An 18299-nucleotide genomic window follows, 5' to 3' on the forward strand; every position below is an offset into this window, starting at 1 on the left:
TTTTCTGCAAGAAAGCAAATCTATGTAGTAAAAAATCCAAACTCTGACTAAATACTGGAATTAAGGAGGTTTTGGTATGTTATTCCGTCTTGGGTGTTGCGGGCTCTCGTTGACCTTCTGTAGCAAGTCTGTCTATTCTATCATCGTTCTGCCCGTGGTCTTCTTAAAGCCGCATTTGTATTATTATGTTACTCGGTGTTTCTTTAATTATTAATTATCAAGGGCCTTGCATGCTCTCCATCCTGCTCAAGCTTATGAATGCTTTCGCCTTGGCCGATTTTCAACTGGCCTCACACCACAATTGGAGTTAAAATTGAATTCGTATCTTCTTCAACTAGTAATTAAAGAGTTTACAGCAATTGTTGGTGCTAAATGTGATCACAAATCAAGCTGATATTTCGGGTTTGCGGATAATCTCTAATTTTATGAAATTCAAGGAATTGAGGAAGAAATAACGACAACATATTTACTGGCCGCCTGTCGACAATGTATACTCCAAACATATACAATCACCACCCACACTCCAACCAGACGGTTCTTTTCCAGGGTAAGTCCAATTTACAATATCTCCATATATAGTTGAGAGCTCCATACAACATATAACCCGTTGACTTTATAAACTCCGAATACATCCCAAGAAAAAGGCCGTGAAAGTAGACATATAGCGTTCTGTTAATAAACAATTAACTATGAGTGAATGGTGAGAAACATAAGCTGAAGTACTAAACTTCTAGGTATCAAGATATTAACGCGCGGAACCTCACCAACTAGCAGCAGCATAACATTAACGAACCGGAGACTTGATGGCCAGCCACTTTGCAGTTCCCGTCATAGAATGAGCAATAAGGACAAATATATATATCATACCAAATCAATAAGCCTCATCAAAGTTACCATAAATGATTTCGCCAAGCCCCAGGAGTGAAGACCCGAGAGTGTTTCGCAGCCAACTCGTAAGATTTCCTCCGGCCCATGTGGCGCACAAATATCTCCTACATTCGTCAACATCCCTTTCATCATTTGACCCTCCCTAACAAAGGATTGGACTAGCTCATCAGAGCACGGCTGGTCGAGGTTGATAACGCTAGGCCCGATTGCTGAGTCGCGTCGAGAAGTCGCAAGCTCGGGAGAGGCTTGCTTATAGCACAGCCCGTACGCCCATAGCGTGAGGATTGCAAGGTAGGTGGCTACTGGCTCATGAAATGCCTTGGTGGAGTACTTGCGCACATGGTATAGCACCGATCCGGCATGAATCACTGCTAACCGGGCCTTATATTGATCGTGCTTGATCCAGCGCAACACATAATGCCACTCAATAACCTGCTGGCGGTCTTCCCAGTTGACTTTCTGCATTGCTAGGAGGTTTACTAGATGTCGAATTTCCCGGAACGGCGCAAGAAGTATGATACGGGCTGTGTGGAGATGCAAGATTGTGGGATGTTCGTGTCCGTTTGCTTTGGCTATGGTGCCATTCGCAGTCCAATGGAGAATATCCAAGCAATCGCACGCGCTGTTGCGCCATTTCGAATACGAAGGGATCCCTGGTAGCCAAACAGACCCTGATGGAATTGCTAGCTTTCGGGACTGCTTTTTGGCGGTTGGATTCCAGAATGAGAGTGGACGGCGGAAGTACTCTCCGACCTCCCACATTCGATGATATAGCGCATGTATGAGCAGGATGTGACTGAGCTCGCCTATTTCGGGTATAAGCCTTTTTTCGATGTACAGAGTCAGTACCGCGTCGTAAAGGGAAATCTTTTCCTGCTCTGCAACGTAAATGTCAGTCTTGAATTACGGGAGCATACGTGGAATAGAAATACCTGAGTGCTCCTCACGAAGACCTTTCCATATACGAGACGAGGCTGCGTGCCAAATCTTCTCATTACACGGAAGGGGTGCTTGGCCGTCGTCTAGAGAAAAATGTGGTTTCGTGTCAAACTGGTAGGAAGCTGTACAATCCACAAGCTGGCGTTATTTAGCATATCACTTCAATTATGATATTATGGCATATCATACCCATATCAGATAGCCAGTACGTCTTCGAGATTCTTCTTCAACCCATAGTATCCATTGTTGCTCATCGGGCGGTTGATCTGATTCAGTAGTCGGATTGTCTGAGCGGGACAGGAGCTTCTCACGCGTTGCAAGGTTGATGAGATCACCAAAGTCGCCAAGTGCGGAAAGCTTGCCATTTTCACTGCCTCCATGAAGCCTCCCAATACAATTCAGTAACATTGCTTGAAGGTGCCAGAGTGGCAGGGGTTCAGACAGGCTTTTCTCTTTCTAGAGTGAAACTCAATTAGCTACCAAGAATAGGCGCCAACACGCACGGTTACTGCCGCTCACCTCAACGCAGACTGCTCGACGAAGAAACTCATGGAATGCCGTAGCCGTCCCATTTTGCTCACAGAAGCTTGCAGAGTGGCTGCCTATTGCGACTAACGCAAGTGTGACTATCCAGTGGCATTTGTTTGGATTAAATGTTGGAGTATGGAAAATTGGGTATATGGGGTGGAAGAAGTGAAAATAATGATGAAGAAAATTCGATAGCGTCAGTTTGTCCGGAAAATTGGGCGATTCGAATTTGGAATATAGAAAGTTCTCTGTACAACACAGACGCAAAAATGCGTGGTGTATTTCGTCGTACGTTGTAGGTTCAAGGCTGCAACCAACTGGGGTGTCAGGCACGGAGCCCGTCTGTAACTCCTGAGTTGCCGGGAATGCAAATTGAGGTTTGCTATTTTGGAACTTTAGGAATATATCGAGAGACTCGGCATTTTGCGTTGGCCACGATGACTGAGTTCGCCTGTGCTTTGGAAGTCGCTCACTTGGCTCATCAGCAGTATTGTCTGTGGGCCGTTTGGATGGTCCCGATTGTGATTGTTGACGCAGTCCACGAGTGAAATGACCGGGGCTTTCTACATCGCCAAGCGAAGTAGTTCCAGATGGAGTTTGAGAGATACTCCCGGACAAAGAAGAGCCCTGGGGCTCCGTATTGATAACCGGAGGTAGCCATGTTGTCTGGCTTAACGAGCCCTCGAAAACGCCTGCTTGAAAAGGGTGCTGGGCCCCAGACGTTAAACCTTGATCAGGCACCGATTCGAGCAAAAAGTCACTTGATAGCCAATTTATTGTAGGAACTGCGGATTGACCTAGAAGTGGTTGCGGGAAGCCTAATTGTACATGTGCATTGTCCGAGCCCGGAATCCCAGTAACGAAGTTACTAGGTGGGGGAGCTTCTGCGTGTCGACCGTCTAATGAATAGCTGAGTCGTTTTTGGTCAACTGTTAAAGGCGTTTGAATCTGAGTTAGCGGTGCCTGGGGATATGATTGTTGGTTTACACGGCCGTACGGGGGGTACGATTCCGAGACAGCAGCAACGTCCGCTCGAATTAAGGAAGGCGAATTTCCGTCACGTTCTAAGTGCGCATGATAATTGGATCCCACCATACCATCTGAACGGGGCGTAGAAACTTTATGGGATTCCGACACGTGCAGTTGAAACTGACCCATTTGATATCCGGGTTGACTGACGGGATTTCCACTTTCTTTGTTCTGAGAGGCTTCGGGGCCATGCACAGAGAAGGGAAGTGAGGTTGATCCGGAGAGCGGGCCTTTCCCATCGAGCGATATAGTTTGGGTTGCGCCCTTCTGAACCTTGGCTTTGGAGCGTCGCTCGGTCGGATACTGACATTCGAGAGACCTGTTTTCGCAACGAGTACACGGCATACCACCGCTACAACGCACCCTCGCAAGCGCACATTTGTAACAAGCGCGAAACGTCTTGACAGTGATTCTATGTGTGCGGTCTTTTCCTCCGTCAGTGCCTATGGTATGATGACTCAATTCATGGCGATGAAGCGTGTCACTAGTGATAGTTAGAGTCGAGGCCCCAAGATACTCAGCAACAGATGCGGCCAGGGCGGCGGCGAATAGGAAGAAAGGTGCTCTAACGTACGTTCTGGAGAAATGACGACCGCATTGAGTGCACTCGAAAGGCTTCTCCTTGGTATGGCTGCGAAAATGGCGCTTCAGGTGCTCGGGTCTCCGGAACGTGCTCTGGCAGATCGAGCACTTGGTTTGGCCGCTGACAGACGAGCTCTCTTCAATTTCACGACCATGGTTGGTGCCGCCAGGTCTAGCTGTTGCTTCAGCTTCCTGCGGGTCCGAAGCTTCTGTGGTGGATTGTTATTCCATGATTGCCTCCAGATTGACTGGATTGCGGGGGCGGAGATGAAAGGTTGGAGACTTGGGGGTGGGTTACGGAGAGGACTGCAAGTACCTTGGCTGGTATCGCTCTTTTCCGAGGTCATACTGTCTCATGGACGACTGAGTCAAAGTCGACAAGAAAATGGCATTATAGCGCAATGCATCAGGACAGGGAGACATAGGAGAGAAGCAGATAGCCCTGGCGCATCGCGAAAGAGACGCAGTTTCTCGAAGCAGAGCTAGTCGTGTGAAAGTGGGCCGATCACACATTTCGAGCCTCTGAAGAAGTCGGTTGATATTAGGCCAGATTTAAGACTGGGGGAGGAAGCGGGGAAGTCCGAGATGCTGCGAGCCAGGGCTGTCGCTGCTGCGATTTGCGAATGCGTTGATGGAACCGGCAGTTATCCGTCATGTCATCTTTGCTACTCGGTTAAATAATGGCGAATAAAAATAGAATATTCAGGCGGAGACGCAGCAACGTTGTTGACGTTTGAAGCTCCGCATGTGCTCATTATGAGGATTTTCGGCTGAGACAACGGGCTGACACAGGAGCCTCATCTCAGTGCAAGCTCAGTCACCCCTATTTTCAAGCTTCAACCCGTTTCCCACCGACCGATCTCGATATCAATACCAAAGACGAGCATTATTCGACCTGCAGCTCGACCATGGTCCAGACTTAGGCTCGTTCCACGAATGGCCAAACCAGGTTTGACCCCCTCGCGGGACCGCCGACTGCCTCCCCGCAACAATGTGAACGCGAACACCTCTCCCAACCGCGCTGCTTTACAGGGAGCTCTGCTAGCTTTCAACCATGCGACGCCCCCCAAATCACATTCTCCGTTGAACATGGCAGGCCGCCCGCCCGTTTCGCTTCTCGATTCCGATCCCGATCCTCTGCCAGAGCTGCCGGAACCCGGGTCCATAAAGGATAAAATCGCCCACTTCAGCTCACATCCAGCTACGCTTGAGCCGAACAACAGACCCAAGAGTGCGGCCGGAAGTGTACCAGACATTACGCGCCAGAAAACTCCACAATTGCTTGCGGCTGAGATCGCTGCGGGAAACTCAAATGGGCCAAATGGCAAGACTACAGGCGTGGACGCGCAAAGGACGCGGTTACAACAGATTGGGAAAGCCCTACCGTCGCCTATACCGGTTCGAATGCCAGTGGCAAGCTCGCGGATACTGGACCCGTACTTTGACGTTCCTCAAGCGCATTCACCTTCAAGACCGTACGTTGACCAGAGGTCCGCTTCGCCCAAACCTTCGACATCTCCCCGACCACCGATAACGAAGCCGCGTCCTGTCCCACCACCTATACCTCGAAAACCCTCACCTGCCTTTAGTGAACCCCTGTCAGTCGATCGCCGCCATGAAAATCGAAAGCGGTTCGAGTCTCCGAGCGGCCCTATCCCTCTTCGCTTCAAGGCTTCCACATCCACACTGTCCGAGGAGGAACGACCCCCTGCACTTCCACCGCGACGAGCCGCAACCGTGACGACCAATGATGCATACGAACCTCAAGTTAATTTGGGGCGCGCTAAGTCCCCCACGTTTCCATCCAGTCATAGTGTCATGTCATTATACAGCCAGTCTCAGAATCACAGCAGAACAAGCATGCTTGACAGTCTTACGGATGGGAGTAGAGACGGGACCTCGGGTGCAGTCGCAGCTTCGTCACTCGCATCAAATCGGGCACTACAGACAAGGAGGCCATCGCCACCGCCTCCACCGCCATCACGCAGACGAAGATCTCGATCTCGGTCCATATTGGGCCTCCAACATCAGCATAAAAAGGACCGCACAGCCGATCCCAGCCCAGGAGGGCTTCGCGGGACCCTCCGGACACAACCCAAATCAGACGACGAAGACGAGCGGAATCGCCGCCAACATCGAAATCATCTCATCCGTAAGCATCCTCATAAGCACCAGGAAGGTGATCGAAAACGATGGAGAAGTGAAATCACGGAGAAAGAGCGCAAAAGATATGAGGGCGTCTGGGCTGCAAATAAAGGGCTGCTCATACCTCCTAATCAAGTGGCGGACAAGAAGGCCACCGAGCATGGAATCCCGCCGGGCATGTATCCTCCGGCTGCCCTAGATATGGTTGTGAACCTTGTGGTTCAAGATATCTGGTCGAGGAGCCGCCTCCCAGACTACGTTCTAGAGCGAGTCTGGGACCTCGTCGACGGGCAAAATATTGGTCTGTTGACGCGCGCGGAGTTTGTCGTGGGAACTTGGCTGATTGATCAGCAACTGCGAGGGCATAAACTTCCAGCAGTCGTTCCTGATAGTGTATGGTCCAGCGTCACGCGGGTTCCAGGCATCTCTCTATAATAATGCACTATACCAAGCTTTAGATACTGTTATACTAGTAGAAGTTCAATTTCAAGTAACTACATATTATCCATCGGATACGGAACTGATGCCAACCAAAGCTCCTCTCCACCGTAAACTCCGGATCGTGCGGTAGAAATCCCTGACAGGACCTAGACAGACAGCGGGGCCGAGTGAAGTCCGTGGCACGTGATCCCAGAGGATCAAAATGGAAAGAGCGAGGAGATCCCGAGAACACGGAAGGCGCGCTGGAGGCCGCGATCCGATCATTCAGATGATGTGCTCGATCGCAGGCCTGGGATAACCCCATTCTTCAAATTCATTGTCCAATTGAGTGATTCCCAATGTTCGCCTTCCCCAGGGCCTGCATGATCTTCGCAGTGACTATTGTTATGTGAAGCCCGACCACGCCACATTAAGCCGCTCCTGTCATGACCAAATCCCGAACACCCACTGTTCGGGATTTGGTCGTAAGCCAACAATGGCTGATTAAGCCCGCCTGGTCCCTTTGCGACTAAGTTAACGGGCGATCCACGCTCTATATATCAGACCACTCTTTCGGGCCCTGACTGCATTTGATATCGGTTTTCCCCGTGGTTGATGAGACGAGGGGGAAACTTGACGATTGCACTGTTCCGCGCCACGGAGCGATGCGCATCCCGGCTGTCTTAGTTTGCGGGTCATGGTAGTACGCTCTCCTCCAAAAGGCTGCACGAACCAGGCCGATCAAGATTCGGGCCTTGCCAACGTGCTTTTAACGCCCGTACCTTGATTGATGAATTTCTCGGAATTCATCATGGTTTTGGACCAAGTTGAACACCAGGAGAATCTTAATGGTATCTCTACAGTTACACAGTCTATCACGTCGAGGCCCACTGTTGTCCGCAAGAAATTCGCAAAGCCTCCAGTCAAGGTAGCCTGTTTAGCTTGGTAAGGAATGCCATGGCTTAATGCTGTCCCTGTGGACCCTGTTTTTTCCCCTTCTGTCTGGAACAAAGCTTGTCTTGAATTCAAACTTACCTGCAAGCCCCGTTTTATATATCTCAACTGACTAGCTGATTACAGTCGTGCTTCGAGGACTCGTTGTGATGGGCAGGATCCTTGCGCCAACGTAGGTCTTCTCCTTGTTGTTTGTTGTTTTCTATTCCTAGCTCTGTTATAATTGAGGTATGGCTGGCTGATGCTGAGACGAATCGTCACGTCCAGTGTCTTAGCAAGAAAAGAAAATGTTCCTATCTGCCAAGTAAGCGTGGGGGGCCAAGGAAAAAAAAGAAGGCTCCCATTCCAGCAGAAGACATTGTTCAGCAAAAACAAGGTGATGTTGAGAACCCTATTCTCACACCAGTGACCCCGGATTTTGAGGACGGTATGTCGATCTAACCGCCGCGTTTGCTGAGCAAACCCCAGCAGATCCCGAAACCAGGCTAACGAACAGTAACAGCCCTATTCGGTCAGATCGATGTGCTTTCTAGCCCTGGTGCTGGGCTCAGAAACTTAGACTTTCCATCGGATGTTCAATCACTGTTTGCAGGTCTATTCGCTCCGAATGATGGCGGTAACACTCAGGTTCAAATGGAACCCACCCCATCCTCTTCAAGCGCATCCTCACCATCCGTAGTAAGGACATACGGCAGTGAACACGAAATGTAGGTTACTTCTTGCATGGTATTGGGCTATACTAAATATGAAATCAGATTAAATGCCTATTATGATTTCGTTCATAATTATTTTCCGCTCCTGCCACCGAGAGTAGCACCCGCCTCCGTTGACAGCCCCTTGGATGGTGTCGGCTCCTACTCAGAATCTCCCACCGAGGAACCAGCTATCGTTTATCTACCTCGCTCTCCACTCAGTCTGGCAATATCTGCCGTTCTAGCACTAGTACCTCACTCAAATGACCCGGAACCGTCATCCCCTAACTCAGTCATCCGACGCCGGACATTTGCGCATGCCTTCGCACAAATGGCTAACGCTAGCATCGAATCCGATTGTGAACTTCATGCTTCCCCGTCAAATCCCTTTGAGTCTCCTGGCAGTGATCGCCAGTTAATCAATCGAGAATCTTTCCACCCTCAAACTCCTGTAGAGCTTGAGAGCATTCTTGCGTTGTTAATACTCTCTGTGTACGAGTACGCCCAGCGTGGGAACCTCCTAAAGATGAGGTACCGTGCTGGCCAAGCATTGGCAATATCATTAGACATGTCCTTGCATTCCCTTGGCGAAGAGTATGATGGATTTGCGGAGGCTCGAAGGAGGGCATGGTGGATGACGGTAAAACTATCCTTATTCCAAACTCTACTCCGGCCGCTGACTTTCTCATTCTTCAAATAGTACTACTGTGTCCTTCAAGGCTCAATTGTTAGTACGACAGTAAGTCCACCTGGTCCAAATTCCGTTAACGTTGTTCTGATGTCTATGACCACTAGCCTCTTTCCATCGATGCGAATGATCCGCAGTTTGTTACGCCTTATCCTAGGTTTTCTGCCGATCCCGATGTAAGTAACCTTAATCCCCAATCAATAAGCAATATCCCGTTTAACATTATTCACAGGGCTGGTCTATTTTCATCAAATCTCAGCAAATACTAGTAGCGGCAACTCAATTCGTCATCGATCTTAAAAAATGCATTCCTACGAGGACCAATATGCCATACATTTCTGAGAGCATGCAGCGACTTGACACGTGGTCGAACGCAATATTGTCGCAATCGAACCTACCGGCATTGGTTTCTCGGTCTGTTGATGGTAATCTACCAGAGCATACCGCAGCGCAGAGTATCCGTGCGATCTCAAGGATAAAGCTGTCAAGGTTTGTGCTAATTGAATGGCAAGGAAAATTATATCATACGCTGACACTCGGTTCAGTTCCCAGATAAAAATCCATCGCTTCAGAGCATTCTCAGACATCCCGATATTCCTCAAAAGGCATTGCGATCTAACCGCGGCTAATTCATCTGGGCCGACCTCGGAATGCGCCGCTAAAGGCTCAAAGCCTCCGGGTGAGGTTTCGAATGTTGGCTGTTCTTGTACTCGTTTGGATCAGTTCAACCACTCATCCTCGAGCGAGTACGCGCCGTCATCTACATCGTCCACATCGTCCGAGTTTCAATCCCTACCTCAATACTCGTTCATTGACGAGTTTCCTTATACCAGTCAACATTCGGCAAGGGTTTGCTTGAGGGCGTCCTTATTAACATCGCACATGTTTCAAAGTTTACCTGTGCCTCAACCGCTCACTGGCTGCAATAGCCCGCACCAAGCACTGCAATCTCTACCTCTGAACCAATATCCGAGAACTATGCCGTCGTTTGCATGTTGCCTAATGCAAGGCAGCTATGCCCTTCTGATGATATTCTATCAAACGAGTTTGGCAAATCAGGTGCCGACGGAATTCGGAAACAACCAGGGCAATACCCCGTCTGATAGATTCACAGAAGAACTCCGTCAAGGGCTTGAACGGATTATTAACGCCATATCGAATTATACGATTTCTTATGAGGCACTAAATGGAATGAAAGGTGAGTAAGGATTTTATAATATGGCGAGCCAAGCTGACAGCGAACCCAGACGACATTCAAGGTGCATATCATACGGCGTTCTTACAGGGGTAGATGGTACCTCAGCTGCATTTTGCATATCGGACCTTGTGGAAAAAAAATATTGGGTCCTCGTAAATGAGGTGGAGCTAGTGATGATCGAAGCTATTATATATTAATACCTATTTTCTTGGTTGACATATACCCCATTACTGAATTGATTTATGTTGATTTGCATCCATCTGGAGTGTACATAAGCATACCATGCGTAGATTTGTCTTTTTTTACTTGAATTGATCTACAAAGTTCTGCTCTTCGAAGGATAATATATTTCATACTCTATTAGTTTATGTATCCATGATAAAGAGAATGATGCAACACAGCAAGACATAAACTTCTCCAGGTATATGATTGTAATCAAAGTTTAGAGCGTATGCCTTCTAAGCGGAACTTGACATCTTTTAGGACCTTGCTTGTAGGCTTCCAGTCATCAAACTGCTTCAAGAGTTCCATAGTTTCGTTGTATAATTCGTGCCGCACATATTCTTCTTCCAGGAGACCACGCATGGCAAATGGAAGAATATATGGATTTGTTGCAGGAGGTGGGTGACTCCGTTTTATGTTAAGGGGTGCGTTTGAGACAGGAGATGTTTCGAGAGCGAATTCAATTGCGAGTCTGAGGTGCTTGTTAGTTAGAATTCTTTTTTTTCCTCCTGTCTAGGAAGTTTTGGTTTTGGTAGGGGAGGAATGGGAGTAATAGGTGACATACCGATATACGGTGTCGTCGTCGTAAAGTCGGGAGTGGCCTTCTCCAGTGTAGAGGCTGCCTGCTAGTGGAGAGCTGAGTTCGCGGATGAGACCGTGGTCTGAGATACCGAGGTTGCGGAGCTTGAGGGCGAACCCGACCAAGTGTGAAACGCTATGGAGAAGAAGTTAGGGTTTAGATGTCGCAAATGGCTTGTGCGGGGAAGGTAAAACATACAAACTTGGGGCGTGAACCCTACCGTCGACGAAGACTGCTCGGTATATGTATGGATGGGAAACTGGGGAGAATAAGGATGACTATTCTAGGTTAGTTCTCGGATTGTTCGATATTACTGGAGTGTTATCGGGCGAAATACCTCTAGCGAGACGAGCTGATCATCGATACTCCCAACATAGGAGATTCGTACCCCGAAGTCTATACAGGTCCTTAAAGCGGACTCGTAACCCTTGGAGACTTGGCTGTATGGCAAAGCAAACTCGAATAGCTCTCCAGCAGAGCCGCTGATCCATCGAGACCTGTAATCGGTAAACGGTCCAAGATTTACGCCAGCCATTGCACAGATCCCAACTCGATTGGCGTTGACACAACCGAATGCTATAAGTTTAGCAACCAGCATGATTCCAACTGGAACCCCCTGGCTGTGGCACGCAACTAAAATGAAATCAGCGCGCCTTATTTCCTCCATCCAGTTGAGAAGTAGTCTCCAAAGCAGATCCACTCGTTCGGTGATGCGTCCTTCGCCTTCTAGAGCTATTTTCTCAACCTCACATGTGTATCCGTTGTCTTCTGTATACTTGCGTATAGCTTCAGCGGCCATATTGGAAAACCTAACAGATGTTCCAGTCGGCTGACCAAGGACACTTCGTATCAAAGGAGCAGGGAAGTAACCATGGATTCCTATTGCGAGTGCTCTTTTAATGCGCGGTGGATGTGGGACCTTGTAGACGTGTTGGTTGTTGGCCTCCTTGTTATAGTGGAGGAACCGGCCGATCGATTGGAGCAGTGTTGGTCTGTCTTGGAAAGCAAATGTATCCTTGAAATGCGGGAGAACTTGGTTTGGTATGATCTTCTGCAGCTGTTTAGAGGCCTCAGGAGCAGCCGGGGCCGGAACCGGAGCCGGGCCCTCTGGAGCATTCGGTAATTGTGATACAGCAGTGTCTGGCCCGGACACACCACTGGGGAAAGCATTTATTTTGACGCTTCCTTTGTTGATTATTTGTGGCTTTTGTCCGGTTTTAGTGACCGGACCACTCGCCACTTGTTCTGGAGGCACATCCCGACTTATAGTGACTTCAGTTGCTTGGGCCTCTTGCGGTTTTCCCTGTATGGAGTCTTTACCAGAATCTCTGAAGAAGAAAGACCAGGCAGACGCCCTGTTGCCCGTACTAGTCGGAGTAGCCGAGCCACTGTCTGTTTTTGTAGTATCTTGTTCTTCTTGTGGACCGGGTGATGCGGTTGGAGTAGGAGGATTCTGCTCTTCTGCATTCCCGGATGGCTCATCCTTGGGCTCTTCAGGCCCTTTAGATGAGGATGACCCGTACCACATCTGAAGCCAAGAGTGCTTTTGCGACGCGGGCGCGACCTCCGTAACCTCTGACGGCTTGTTTAGGTCTTTTGGGCTAGGGTCTCGTGTTGTCTCTTGCAAAGGCTGGTCTAAAGCTGAAGATTCAGGCTCTGGCGGTTGTTTTGGTGTAGGGTTCGCGGTAGGTTCACTTGGCGTAGGCCTATCGGTTGCGAACGGTGTGTATACCCATGAAAACCACCCACTCGGTTGACTTACAGCCGTGATCGCGTTGCCCGAGCTCGCAGGCTCTCCAGTTGCATCCGATTGAGGTTCCTCTGAGTTACCTGTGTCTACCCCGCTGTTATCATTTGATGCCTCCTTATCAGTCGTTTTTGCTGGTGAAGCACGGTCCGGTTCGAGATCCTCTGCGGGGGCCAATGTGGAACCATCTGAAGCAATGTTGATGCGGGTCGTTGTAGCGTTGGCGGGGAGGGATCTTGTTGATCCGCCCACTCGTTTGGTAAGCTGAAGAGAAGGATGTCGTTGCTGTTTTGGAGAGTCAAGTTGTGGTGTAGATACAGACGCGGCGTTGGATGGGTTAGGTTTGGCCATCGAAATGCTCTCACGGGCAACCTCGGTAACAGGGGCCGCTTTTGACGGCCAGACGCTTGGATACCACTTTCATACAAATCAGCTACAGAGCCATCGAATTCAAGACCATCTTCCCTTGAAAAAAAAGGAAATAGATCACGCTGGGAAGAGACCAAAACTTACGAGGCTCCCTCTTGAACTGGACCGTTCGTCGTTCGGGGAGGAGATCTCAGGCGATTGGGGGCTAGGCTTTACTCTCTTGCGAGGACCCGTGGACGCCATGGAAGCTGCAATAAGAACATCACCGAAACTAAATGCAAGTTGAGGTATGTGAGATGCTGAAATGCGTACGAAGGTAACCGCTGTTAACGACAAAGGACTAAAATTAGAGCTGAATTATCGATTATGGCAAGGTAATTGTTCAGCCCACCCATTGGTATCACACGTCACATGCATGCTATCAGTGGGCGTCACCGCCTTTGTGTTTTGCCTCAGGCAGAAGAATGTGGCTGGTGCACGTCACTGCCACATGTGACTAAGAAGGGGAAATTGTGGGGCCAGGCCGATAACTTTTTTTTTTTGATAAACTGGAACTCTCAAGAACAGGCCTTTCCATCAGGTTAATTTTGTCGCCCCGGGTTGCTGCCGAGACTATCTCGACCACCGGTATCGCATAATGGCGGTTCAGAAAAAGGTGCTTTAATTTGGTTCAATGAAAATATTTTCATCAGAAGTTCACTAAATGCTGACCATCTCATAGCACGGCAAGGGTCGTTTGGATAAGTGGTATCGCCTTGCGAAGGAAAAGGGATACAGAGCAAGAGCTGCGTTCAAGTTGGTTCAACTGAACAAGAAATATGGCTTCTTGGAAAAGAGCAAGGTTTTGCTGGATCTTTGCGCGGCACCTGGAGTGAGCACCCTAGATGATCGCCCGGGTTAAATCTTCCGAATTGTTCTAACAACTAGATAAGTCATGGTGTCAAGTTGCTGCAGAATGCATGCCTGCTCAGAGCTTAATTGTCGGTGTCGATTTGGCCCCCATCAAGCCTATCCCGCGAGTTATTACCTTCCAGAACGATATTACGACCGAAAAATGTCGCGCTACGATCCGATCACATCTGAAGCACTGGAAAGCGGACACAGTTCTGCACGATGGTGCTCCGAATGTTGGTACGGCGTGGGTTCAGGATGCTTTCTCTCAGGCGGAGTTGGTGCTTGAATCTCTTAAGCTTGCCACGGAGTTTTTGGCTGAGGGTGGTACATTCGTAACCAAGGTTTTCCGATCAAAGGATTACAACCCTTTACTGTGGGTTTTTAAGCAGTTGTTCTCGTCCGTGGAAGCGACCAAGCCTCCATCCTCCCGAAATGTCTCCGCCGAAATCTTCGTTGTTTGCCGCGGTTTCAAAGCACCAAAGCGCATGGATCCCAAGTTCCTTGACTCGAAGCATGTCTTTGCGGAACTTGCAGACCCTACGCCCAATAATGAAGCTAAGGTGTTCAACCCTGAAAAGAAGAAGCGAAGGAGAGAGGGTTATGAGGAGGGCGATTGGACCCAGTTCAAGGAAGTTCCAGTAACGGAGTTCGTCAACACTACAGATCCAATTGCAATTCTCGGTTCGGCCAACAAGCTGAGTTTCCAACAACTGCCTGGGGGAGACCTTGCGTTGGCTACGTTAGATCGGCTACCAGAAACCACAGAGGAGATCCGCAATTGCTGTGAGGATTTGAAGGTCCTGGGTAAAAAGGAGTTCAGAAACCTTCTCCGGTGGCGTCTCAAGGTTCGCGAGAAGTTTGGGCTGGTAGTGAAAAAGGGACCAGCTAAGACTGATGAAACCGAAGAAGTGGCTGAGATTGCTCCCATGGATGATGAGCTTGCCATCCAAGAAGAACTCCATCGCCTGAAAGACAAGGAGAGCTCGAGGAGCAAGAAGGAAAGACGCAAAGAGAACGAGAAGAAGCGCAAAGAAATTGTTCGAATGCAGATGCACATGACGACTCCCATGGACATCGGAATGGAGCAATTAGGGCCCGGGGGAGATGATGCGACATTCTCACTTAAGCGTGCTGAGAAAGCTGGAGCAAAGGATGCCATGGCGTCAGGGAAAGAAATCGCAGCTCAGAGTGAGAGTGAAGAATCCGAGTCCGAGTCGGAATACGCCGGAAGCGACGACGAAGAGGACCGTCTGGAGAGGGAACTCGACTCGCTATACGAACAGTATCAAGGCCGCAAGGAAGACAAGGATTCGAAACTGCGAGCAAAGAAAGCTCGCAAGCAGTACGAAGCCGAGGAGTGGGAAGGGTTTTCTGGATCAGACAAAGGAAGTGATGACGAAGGAGAAGAGGATGCAGAGACCGAATCCCGTGCTGCCCCTTCAAATGGAGCCCTCTCTAACAATGCGGCGCTATTCTTCGACCAGGACATCTTCCAAGGGTTGGAAGGTGTTGATGACGAAGAGGACGAAGACGAGGAGGACGAGAAGGATATGGACAACGAGACAGTGGAAGAAAAGCGACCGCAAAACAAAGCCGTGCCTGAGAAACAGAAGAAGGCCAACGGTACCAAGAATAATAAGCCATCCGAAGACTCTTCAGATGACGAGTTCGAAGAGGCCGAAGAGCCGCGCAAGAAGAATGGCCAGCTTGGTAAGTAACAACAAGGAACATAATACGGGATAAAGTAACCGTTGCTAACTACATTTCTAGACATTGATATTATTACGGCAGAAGCTATGGCGCTGGCTCAGCAGATGGCTACTGGAGAAAAGAAGTCGCACGATGTGTTCGATGACGGATTTAACCGTTACGCCTTCCGTGATATGGACGGTCTCCCAGAATGGTTCATTGACGACGAGGGCAAGCACAGTAAACCAACTCGTCCAATCACCAAGGCAGCAGCGGCAGCAATCCAAGAGAAGATGCGCGCTATCAATGCTCGACCTATCAAGAAGGTGATGGAGGCCAAGGGTCGCAAGAAGTTCAAGGCAGCCCAGCGGATAGAAAAACTTCGCAAGAAGTCTGCGCTACTGGCGGATGATGACACCCTGAGCGAGAGGGACAAGGCCCAGACTATTGCACGAATGATGAGCAGGGCGATGAAGAAGAAACCCAAGCAACAGGCGAAGGTGGTTGTTGCCAAGGGAAGCAACAGGGGTATTTCTGGCCGGCCTAAGGGAGTGAAGGGTAAATACAAGATTGTGGATGCTAGAATGAAGAAGGACGTGCGGGCTCAGAAGCGACTGGCGAAGAAGAAGCAAAAATAGATTCACATATCTGTACATAATACATAGACAGGTCGAGACAAATCTGATACCCGTGAACCAACTGACAGAGCATGAATCACTGCTTCACCGTGGAAAACCCAGAGCCATGGGAGTGGATATGACTAAGAGTGGCAACTTTATCGATCGTCGCCGAATGCTGCCTTTCTTCACCTGCCATCAATCTCACGCGGGCCGGGGCTGGATTTTCGCATTTGCTTCACGCGCTCTTTTACCCTTTTCTCTCGTTACTCTGCAGTTTGTCGTACATATGTTGCTGCCAGTATAAATATTCCCTTGTCCATATTGCACCCTCTCTTTCTTCCGAGTTTGATTTTTATGTTCGCTTTTTATACTATATCTTAGCCCGCCCGACCGCCACTACTACTCGATGGGATTCTTTGATCACCTCCAAAGAGGAGGCTTTTCGCTACAGCCGAAGAAACCGCAGATTCGCCAGGTGGTACAGTCGCGCCCTGCTCCTCCCTCACGACCGTCGCCCCAAGTCGCAAATAAGCCTTCGTCGCGAAATCTCTCCGCCGAACCTCGGAAGAAAACTCGAGACTCCGCCAGCCGGTCAGCCTCGGGAGATAGAGACCTCCCACCATCGAAGCGGCGACTGACGCCGTTACGGAACCGAAAGCGCCCGACTCCCGAACAGCGGTTGTCCAGTGACGATGACGATGAGGGGAGCGACACGGATACCTCTCTCGAAGTACGCAAACGTGCAAGGACAGGCGACAGCGCAGAGCCGGATTATGGGAGACGGCTACGATCAGTGAAGGCATTCTCTGGGGATGACGCTAAGTCGCTTCCCATTGTACACGCGGCGGAGATCACGTCTGTGCAGAAACCGGGAAAGTTCAAGCCAGCCTTTGGGAATGCAGATCAGACCTCGGAAATACTCCTGCAGTACCCTAGTGCGACGCCGAAAGAAAGGTACGGGTGCTCACAAGCTTATTTGCGACATTTGCATGTTGGCTAACGGTATTTTTCGCACTATAGATACGAAGTGGTGGTTCCCCGCGACAATGACGAGTTCAAACCCCTCGATGATATTGTCCAGGTTATCGAAACCATAACCCAGGAATACGTACACGAAGACGAGCTGGACGAATTCAATAATGAGTCGACTGGTATTAAGCGAAGATTACGGCGCGGCCTCGCACGCGGAGACGAATCCGAGTTTCGCCAATCTGTCACGGACTATAACCAAGCCATCGAACGTCTACGAGAAAGCGGAAGTATCGCGAAAAAGCTAGACGCCACTCACCGGCTTAGTTTGCCTCACGTTGAACGAATCCTGACACAGATCTATTCTCGGACGGTGTCACCACGAGTTGAGTCTCTTCGACAATACGAGAATGGGTCCGACAATGTGTATGGAGAACTTCTTCCTCGATTTATCAGCTCTATCTTCAAAGAAACCGGGCTAAAATCGAATCATGTTTTCGTCGACCTCGGGTCCGGAGTGGGGAATGTAGTTTTACAGGCAGCTTTGGAAATAGGATGCGAGAGCTGGGGTTGCGAAATGATGCAAAACGCATGCGACCTGGCAGAGCTTCAACAGTCAGAGTTCAAGACGAGATGTCGCCTGTGGGGCATTGCACCAGGAAAGACGCACCTAGTGCGAGGCGACTTCCTCAAGGAGCAAAGCATTATCGATGTTCTAAAAAGAGCCGATGTTGTCTTGATAAACAACCAAGCTTTTACCCCGCAACTCAATAATGAATTGATCAACCATTTCTTGGATATGAAAGAGGGATGCCAAATCGTCTCCCTCAAGTCATTCGTCCCTGTTGGCCATAAGATTCAGTCTCGGAATCTTAATTCACCTATCAACCTTTTGACAGTCAAACAAAGACATTATTGGTCTAATAACGTCAGTTGGACCGATGTTGGTGGCTCATATTTCATCGCCACGAAAGATAGTTCTCGGCTTAAGGCGTTCTCGGATAGTTTGGCATAAACTATTCCCGATGGTTACCATGGCGCCACAGAACCCTATTTGGACAGAGGCCCCCTTGTATAAATTTTGAGTTCTTTTGGTGCACGAAAGGATGTTGTATTTTGATGACGTAAATAGGATACCATTAGTTA

At 49.3% G+C, this 18299-nt stretch overlaps 6 protein-coding genes across 6 annotated transcripts; 4 read left to right on the forward strand and 2 right to left on the reverse strand.

The window, feature by feature from the left end:
* Positions 1-861: 861 nt before the first annotated feature.
* Positions 862-4313, reverse strand: APUU_12062A (putative C2H2 transcription factor; the record flags this gene model as incomplete). The annotated part of the gene is made up of 6 exons (XM_041698222.1): positions 862-1766; positions 1821-1965; positions 2017-2283; positions 2347-3868; positions 3959-4175; positions 4283-4313. 6 exons carry the CDS (start codon positions 4311-4313, stop codon positions 862-864), a joined length of 3087 nt encoding a protein of 1028 aa, XP_041551428.1.
* A 589-nt stretch (positions 4314-4902) lies between these two features.
* Positions 4903-6546, forward strand: irs4 (the record flags this gene model as incomplete). Its single annotated transcript, XM_041698223.1, has 1 exon — positions 4903-6546. One exon carries the CDS (start codon positions 4903-4905, stop codon positions 6544-6546), a length of 1644 nt encoding a protein of 547 aa, XP_041551429.1.
* A 775-nt stretch (positions 6547-7321) lies between these two features.
* On the forward strand, positions 7322-10156 carry APUU_12064S (uncharacterized protein; the record flags this gene model as incomplete). The annotated part of the gene is made up of 10 exons (XM_041698224.1): positions 7322-7476; positions 7612-7657; positions 7753-7912; positions 7988-8192; positions 8241-8817; positions 8878-8916; positions 8973-9041; positions 9098-9354; positions 9411-10063; positions 10113-10156. 10 exons carry the CDS (start codon positions 7322-7324, stop codon positions 10154-10156), a joined length of 2205 nt encoding a protein of 734 aa, XP_041551430.1.
* Positions 10157-10498: 342 nt separating this feature from the next.
* APUU_12065A (uncharacterized protein) lies at positions 10499-13224 on the reverse strand (the record flags this gene model as incomplete). Its single annotated transcript, XM_041698225.1, has 5 exons — positions 10499-10757; positions 10851-11000; positions 11064-11143; positions 11203-13029; positions 13126-13224. 5 exons carry the CDS (start codon positions 13222-13224, stop codon positions 10499-10501), a joined length of 2415 nt encoding a protein of 804 aa, XP_041551431.1.
* A 394-nt stretch (positions 13225-13618) lies between these two features.
* On the forward strand, positions 13619-16202 carry spb1 (rRNA methyltransferase spb1; the record flags this gene model as incomplete). Its single annotated transcript, XM_041698226.1, has 4 exons — positions 13619-13636; positions 13703-13852; positions 13914-15585; positions 15646-16202. 4 exons carry the CDS (start codon positions 13619-13621, stop codon positions 16200-16202), a joined length of 2397 nt encoding a protein of 798 aa, XP_041551432.1.
* Positions 16203-16590: 388 nt separating this feature from the next.
* Positions 16591-18168, forward strand: dot1 (histone methyltransferase DOT1; the record flags this gene model as incomplete). The annotated part of the gene is made up of 2 exons (XM_041698227.1): positions 16591-17138; positions 17205-18168. 2 exons carry the CDS (start codon positions 16591-16593, stop codon positions 18166-18168), a joined length of 1512 nt encoding a protein of 503 aa, XP_041551433.1.
* Between the last annotated feature and the right edge of the window lie 131 nt (positions 18169-18299).

The sequence above is a fragment of the Aspergillus puulaauensis genome, chromosome 1 (genome assembly GCF_016861865.1).
Source record: "Aspergillus puulaauensis MK2 DNA, chromosome 1, nearly complete sequence".
NCBI lineage: Eukaryota > Fungi > Ascomycota > Eurotiomycetes > Eurotiales > Aspergillaceae > Aspergillus > Aspergillus puulaauensis.